Source organism: Athene cunicularia (genome assembly GCF_003259725.1).
Source record: "Athene cunicularia isolate RWA chromosome 1 unlocalized genomic scaffold, athCun1 chr1_part2, whole genome shotgun sequence".
Classification (NCBI taxonomy): domain Eukaryota; kingdom Metazoa; phylum Chordata; class Aves; order Strigiformes; family Strigidae; genus Athene; species Athene cunicularia.
Window position 1 is genome coordinate 81,536,926 of NW_020799092.1, and position 7,328 is coordinate 81,544,253.

Here is a 7,328-nt window from a genome sequence, read left to right on the forward strand (position 1 = left end):
GGCCACGGGCAGCGCCGGCTCCTCGCAGCGCCCGGGCTGGGGGAGCTCCTGCGGCTCTGAGATGGGTGCGGGGCGACCCCTCGCCCTCTCCCCCGCTGCGACGTGCTGGCACACCGAGCTCCCCGTCCCCCGGAGCCGGGCCCCGGTGCCGTTGGTACCTGGTGGCTTGCTTTGGTGTCATCCAGCCTCCCCCAAGGCGCCACAGGGAGCGAGGGCAGCAGCGTGGGCAGGGTGGCCCCTCTGACTGCCCTCCCCTGCCCTCTCTTGCAGTTCTGCCAGCCCAGCGGCTGGCAGCTCTTCACGGAGAGGAACCCCCCCACCTTCTTCGTGGCCGTGCTGACCGACATCAACTCTGAGCGGCATTACTGCGCCTGCTTCACCTTCTGGGAGGCTGTGGAGAGCGCACAGGTACAGCGAGCTGCCGCGGGCGGCGTGGGGACGGTGGTCAGCGGTGCTGGCAGGCGAGCGTCCGGCTACCTTCGGCTTCGGCCGGTGGTCCCTGCTTTCCCCGTGTGGGGGTGTCCGGGCCCTGGCATCCTTTCTCTAACCTGGCTGCTGTGCCTCCCTAGCCTCAGAGCCACCCCAGGAATGGCAAAGGGCAGGAGGAGGAGGAGGAGGAGGAGGAAAAGGAGCCTTCATCTCCCGTTCAACCCTCACAGCTCTTTGCTCCCAAAAGCTTGGTGCTGGTGTCGCGCCTGGACCACACGGAGGTGTTCAGGGTAAGTCTGAAATACCCCGGGGCTGGTGGGGGGGGCCCCGCTCGGCAGGGACAAGACAACAACCTTGGTAAAGACTTTTCTGCCTCTGGGAGCAACCGGGAGCCACGTCGTCGCTGCCAGGAACAGGAGGTGTAGGAGCAGCCTGGCACAGGTCCCTGGCCAGCGTGGCCCGTGCCCAGCCCGCCGGGTCAGCAGCTGCACGCTGGAGCCCAACGCCAAGCCAAGGGCTCGGCCACGCCGGGTGGCCGGTGGCCGTGACCCACTTTTGTTAATAGAAAAGCCGTGAAGAACAGCCCGTTCCTGCGGGAGCGTTTATCTTCGCCATCTTTATTTTCTTTAAAATGCGAAGGGTTTGGGAGGGTGCGGGGCTGCAGGCTGGTGTGTTTACAAACCTCCTGCGTATTGTGGGGTATTGTGTGTGCGGGCAGCCTCCTCCGGACCGGGCAGCCTGGCTGCCTGACTGCTGCCTCGCTTCTGAGGAGGGAGCTGCCCCGCACTTAGCGGGGTTCCAGGTGCAGGAGGGCAGTGTTCTCCCTCAGGCCGGGCTGTGGCCTTCCCTCCCCCCCTCCCACCACCAGGATATCGCTTCTGGGCTCTGCCCTGTTCTTGAACCTCCTGTTCCCAGCCCGCTCTGTGAACGGGCACACAGGGTGTTCCATCAGGGCCTCCAGTGCTCAAGGCATTAATAACTGACAGGGGAAAAAAAAAAATTCTCTCTGTTCTCTGGCCTGGAGCTGCTTCAAACAGCAGAACCCTTGGGCATCGCAGGCTCCCAGCCCCACCCCACGTCACTTTGGAGGTCTCTGGTCCAACCCCCACTCGAGCTGGTTGTCCACGTGTTGCCCAGTTGAGTTTTCTCACGGATGGCAACTGTACGGCTTCTCTGGGCCACCTGTGCCGATGTCAACCGCCCTCGCAGTAGGAAAGTCTCTATACTGAGGTATTTTACTGGCAGAGCTGTCTGAGCTGGAGCCCAGCCCGCCGTGGCTGAGAGATGGTGTTGAAACGGCGACTCCTTCCCAGCGAGCGGGAGCGGTGAGGCCGAGGAGAGGAGCGAGGGCGCAGGCGGGAGCCTCCGTGACCACTGCCCTGCCCTTGCTGCGGGCGGCCGCAGCGCAGGGTCAGCTGCACGGCTGGGGCGGGGTTCCCCAGGCCTGGCTGTCGGCGGAGCTGGGCTGCGCTGACTCGCACGAGCTGTTCGTTTTTCCAGCCTGGGAGAGCAGAGGGAGACGAGCCGGGCTGGGCCAAAGCCCCCATCACGTGTGTGTTGTGCCTTTGGCTGCCGGATTTCATTGCTCGGTACTTGAGTGACCCACCTCAGTGATTTTTGAGGAACGGATGAGCAACAAGAGCACTACAGTCCTGCTGTTCCAGGCCTTGGGCCTTTTCCCCCTTCGCCTGGGCACAAACCAGTCCCCAGAAGGTTTCTGAGCATGACCGCTGTGGGAGCGGGGTCTCTGCTCCGCAGCAGCGAGCGCCCCGTGCCTCTGGCCTGCTCGGGGGGAGCCGGAGCTGCTTTGGGGCTCCAGTTGTGGCAGGACATGGTGCGTTTGCCTGTTGAGCCTCTACCGTGGCTGCTCCCTGTCCCTGCCAGGACAAGGGTGACAGCTGGGAACGCTGCCCCTGCCCTTCGGGCGAGCAGACGGGTTTCACTGGCTGCCTTTGAAGTGCAGCCTGTTGCTCCCCCAGCTCAGGACTCGGGTGGTTGTGGCTCCTTCTCTTCTCTGATGAGAGGTGTCCGTAGCCCAAGACCTGGCCCTGTTGGCCCTCTCAGTCAGGACGAAGCTGCCCCTTGCTCACGGGGAGGCCAGGCCGTACACGCGTGGCGCTGGGAGCCTTCACCACTGTTGGTGACCGTGCGGGAGTGGGAGCTTGCTCTTCGCTCGGTTCTCCCGGTGGGCAGAACTCCCTGGCCCCTTTCCAAAGCCCCAGTGTTTGCGTTTTCTCCTCGCTGACACGGGGAGATGGTTTAAGTTAAAAGAAAACCGCCCAGAGGGTTCCTTGAAGACGAATTCCTCAAATTCCGTCTTCATCTGTGTGTTGGAGCTGTGCTGAACACTGCGCTGTGCTTGGCCCCCGCAGCCCCTCTGGAGCTGGACGGTCAGGGTGAGGTTCATGGTTGGACTGGATGATCTTCAAGGGCTTTTCCAACCTGGATGATTGTGGGATTCTGAGCTGGTGGTGCTCCCAGCCGCACCGGAGGGCAGACAGCGAGCGGAGCAGGGCCCGGCCGGGTGTCTGGGCCAGCCCCCCACAGGAGCGGGTCTCCTTCCCATCCCTTCCCTGGGGTTTCCATGAGATTTGATGCAAATCTGCAGGGACTGGGAGCGCTTGGGGGTGCTGGAGAAGTCCAGCTGTTTGCAGTCACCTCTGCCGTGGAGCTTCTGAACCCCCTCTGCACAGCTCTCACCCAGGGGACATGTCTGGGGACGGCACTGGTGGGGCTGGGGAGGTGCTGGGCTGGCAGCAAGCTGAGCACGTGCTACACGTCCTGTCCTGCTCCCGGGGAGCTCCGAGGGGGAAAACCTCAAGCACTGCACCCAGGAGGTGACTGTCACAGGGTGTGTTTCTGTCTGGAGAGAAGCACTGACAGCTCCCGTCACACTGCTGTGACGGTGATCCAGGCTGGGGGTTTGTATCAGCACTGGGGTGGCCAGCAGGGCCAGGGAAGGGATCTGAGCCCTGTGCTGGGCACTGGTGAGGCCGCCCCTCGCTGAGTGGGTTCAGTTTTGGGCCCCTCACCCCAAAAAGGCCATTGAATGACTCGAGCGTGGCCAGAGAAGGGCAGCGGAGCTGGGGCAGGGTCTGGAGCACAGGTCTGCTGGGGAGCAGCTGGGGGAACGGGGGGTTCAGTCTGGAGAAGAGGAGGCTGAGGGGAGACCTCCTGGCCCTCGGCAACTCCCTGCCAGGAGGGGGCAGAGAGGGGGGATGAGTCTCTGGAGCCAAGGAGCCAGCGCCAGGCCCCGAGGGAATGGCCTCAAGCTGCCCAGGGCAGGGTCAGGCTGGCTCTGAGGAAGGATTTCTGTGCAGAAGGGGCTGTTGGGCGTTGGAATGGGCTGCCCAGGGCAGGGGGGAGTCCCCGGGATCCCTGGAGGGGTTGAAGAGTTGGGCTGAGCCAGCGCTGAGGGATCTGGGGGAGTTGGGAACGGTCAGGGGGAGGGTCATGGTGGGGCTGGAGGAGCTTCAAGGGCTTTTCCAACCCACATGGTTCTGGGATTCCAGAGCGTCCATGGCAGTGACAGGGTGCAAACCCTCCGGCCCTGTCTCCCTCCTCTCTTGGGCAGACGGGGCTCTGGCACTGGGAGCAGGGAGTGAGGCTTCACTAGCAGTGTCTGTATCTCCAGGGGCTGCTGGTGTGCACTGTTCCTAGCCCTGGCAACTCCTGGCAGAGCTGGGGAAGCCCACTGGGCTGCAGGACGTCCCCTGGCAGCGCGTTTTCGCCCCATGGTGCACGTGAGAGAGGCCAGAGGTGCTTCTGTCTCCAGACTCTGGCCCCTTTCCCTCCTCTCAGCCTGTGCCAAGCCCTGAGCAGCACCGTACCCCTTCCAGAGGAGCCCTCCGGCCCAGCCCCGGGCACGGAGTCTTGCTGAGGGGGGAGGCTAGACTCTGGGAAGCTTCCAGAAAGCTGTGGCTCAACTTGTGCCCTTCTTAGAAAGGGACATGGGCACACAGGGCTTTTGTTAAGGTGCCGGTGGTGGCCAGGCTGCTGCAGTGAGTCCTGCAAGGGGGCTGGCACACAGACTGGCCACTGCTGGCCTGTCTCCCAAGTGGGGCAGCACGGAGAGACGGACCGTCGGTGCTGCCAGCTCCTGTCGCGCTGTTTCCACGCTGGCCTGCCGTACCCCCCGGCTGCAGAAAGGCCATTTGTGTCCCAAAGAAAGCTCGCTTCTGGAGTTCAACCGCACCGCTGGAAAGCTTTCCCTCCATCAGACCTAGATTATAGCTCCAAGGCCAGAGAACTGGTCAGGCTCCATCAATACCCTGCGTGGCTGTAGGGCACGTAGTGCCTGCGGGCTGGGGGTGCCAGGGGAAGCTGGGGAGCCTCCAGCGTCGGGGAGGGTGCTGGGGCAGAGAGCGGGGCTGGACGGGTGCAGTGATGCTCTTTTTCGGTTGCAGTTTCACGTACGTGCCCATCTTGCCTGCGCAGCTCCTTGAGGTCCTGAGCACGCCGACCCCCTTCATTATCGGAGTCCACTCCATCTTCCAGTCGGAGACGCAGGAGCTGGTGAGAGGCCGCGTGCCCCATCCCTGCGCCGGGGGCAGCAGCGCTGCAAGTCAGACCCCGGGGTGCCTGGGGTAGCGGGCTGAGCCCGCCGGCTCGCACAGGCTCAGCTTATCCAGGCCGGCCAGCCCGGGCTGCAGTCCAGATGTGCCCCACAAGCCAAGCAGGGCTGGCTGGGCCACGCGCCGTCAGGGCTCAGGGCTGGGGTTAACTGAGGATTTCATTTTGAAACTCATCCGGTGGCGCCGGTCCCAGAGGCTGTGTTGGCACTTTGGTTCAGAAACTGAATTAAATCAGAGCACAGCGAGTCTGATCTATATGGAAACAGGTTTTCGTGCAGCCTCCTTGAAGGGATGGCAGCGCACTGCTCGGGTTAACTTGGGCTGGGGTCGGTGTTTGACCCCTCACCCAGGCTGATAAGGGTCCACGCAGTGAGGGCAGGCGCCTGCCAAGCAGAGCTGCACCCCCCTCCTGCCAGGTTGTGCTCCCCCTGCCCCCTTCATTGCAGGGAGCGATGGGGTCCCTTTACAGCTTGGGTTTGGTGACGGTGGGGAAGAGAAGATAAATCCCACGGGCTGGAGAGGAGAGAGGCGCTGCCCCAGGCCCTCCTCTTCCTGAGCAGGGCTTGGGGAGGGAGTCGGGGAGCCCTGGCCTTGCTTCACGCCTGTCCCCCTGCTTCCAGCTGGACGTTGTCATCGCAGACCTGGACGGCGGGACAGTGAACGTCCCCGAGTGCGTCCATATCTCCCTGCTCCCTGAGCCCCTGCTCCAGCAGACGCGGGAAGCCCTCTCCATGGTGAGTGCCGCAGGCTCCCCCGTTGGGCACCATGCGCCTTCCCCAGGGGAGCTGGAGCGGCGCCGCAGGGACCTTTCCCGATCCCCGCGGCCTTGGCGCTGCCGGGGGGAAGTTTCTTCTGCCAAGGGTTTCTGGGAAGCGGGCGGCTGGCACCCAGCCCGCGGGCAGGAAGCACCTGCGGCCCCGAAGCTTTTCTGGCTGCTCACGTGTTGCCGGAGAGCGCGAGAATGTGCCCAGGGCAAACGCTGCTCACCTCAGCTGGGCCAGGGGGGAGCCGGGGGGGCTGCTCCTGTCGCCGTGCTGAGCCCCCAGCCCTCCTGGTGTGAGAGCTGGAGCGGCTCCCCCTTCCCCCCTGCCCTCACCCCCCCAGCTCTCCCCGGGGGGACGTATGGGTGTCGATCCGGGAGGGGAGAGGCTGCTCGCCCCAGGGCACCTGCTGGAGCTGCCGTGGGTCGCGGGACAGCGCTTTTTGGCACGATGATTCCTCAGTTCTTGCAGGATCGATCCATGCTTTGGGAACAAGTGTGTCACAGGGAGGACAGTTTGTTGGTGGCACTTCCCTTCCCGTGCTTTACCTGTTCTCCGGCTGTGTCCGAACGCTCTCCCAGTGTCGTAGCCGTTGCTTTTGCTGCGTGTGCGTGCGTGTCGCTCCTCTCCGAGAGCCTTGGTCCCTGCTTGTCGTTGGCCTCTGCCCGTGTTCGTCTTCCCTGTTGTCTTGCTGCCTGTGTGTGTGTTTCTAACTGACTGTGCCATCTCTGTCTGTCTCTACCTCAGCTTGACGTGGACGACGAAGCAGCGGTACGCACACGTTTTCTTTCATGGGGTCTGTCTCCTTGTTGGCCATCTCGTGTTTCCTTACGGGTGGCACAGGCTGCAGCTGGAGGCCTGGGCGCTGCTCGCCTCGGGCCGAGCACCCTCGGGCACAGTGGGCGCGGGGAGCAGCAGCCTTGGGGAGCATCTGCCCGGGCGCTGGGGAGGGGGGTCGAGTCCTGCGCCGCAGCGGGCTGGCCCTGCGCCGTTGGCCTCTGTGCGTGGCTTTCCCGGGGTTGTGAAAAGGCGGTGGCGCGGTCAGGAAGGCCAGGCTGGGGGTGCTTGTTCTGCTCTGCCCTCTCAGAGGCGGGTTTCTGGGCTGTGGCGGTGGCGTGAGCTCTCGCAGCTGCGGGAGGCTGAGCGAGGAGGTGGGTTGTGTGGCGAAAGCTGCTCTGGCAGAGGAGTGTTTCCCTAGAGAGGTGTAGAAAGAGGAGAAGGGGGCCAGGGGTTTGGTCCTGCCCCAGCCCCTGCAGCTGGGAGAGGGGGTGGGGATGTGTGGGCTTCCCTGTGCCACTGGGAGTGAGCTTAGCTCCGGGAAAAAAATTCTGTGGGAGAAGAAGCAACGAGACCGTGCCCAGTGTGTCTGTTCGCAGTCATCAGGGCCTGCTCGGGCTGGGCACAGTGCAAGCGAGCGGTTTCCCTCGGGGTGCCAGGTCCTGGGGAGCCCTCGCGTGCTGCCTCGCAGCGTGGGGCTCGCTGCTGCCTTCTGCTTGTGCCGGCTGGGCCCGCGGGCTGGTTCGGCGGGTCTCCCTCCTCCCCCCTGCCCCAGCCCCAGCCCCGT

The 7,328-nt window shown here is 64.1% G+C and overlaps 1 protein-coding gene across 1 annotated transcript in view; it reads left to right on the forward strand.

Moving 5' to 3' along the window:
- Window positions 1-7,328, forward strand: part of LOC113491270 (myotubularin-related protein 5-like) — a 49,204-nt gene that overhangs the window by 9,135 nt on the left and 32,741 nt on the right. The window contains exons 5-9 of the mRNA XM_026868038.1: window positions 271-408; window positions 570-853; window positions 4,836-4,944; window positions 5,624-5,737; window positions 6,512-6,535. Of these exons, the coding sequence (XP_026723839.1) occupies window positions 271-408; window positions 570-853; window positions 4,836-4,944; window positions 5,624-5,737; window positions 6,512-6,535 (669 nt within the window). The remainder of the gene's footprint in view (window positions 1-270; window positions 409-569; window positions 854-4,835; window positions 4,945-5,623; window positions 5,738-6,511; window positions 6,536-7,328) is intronic.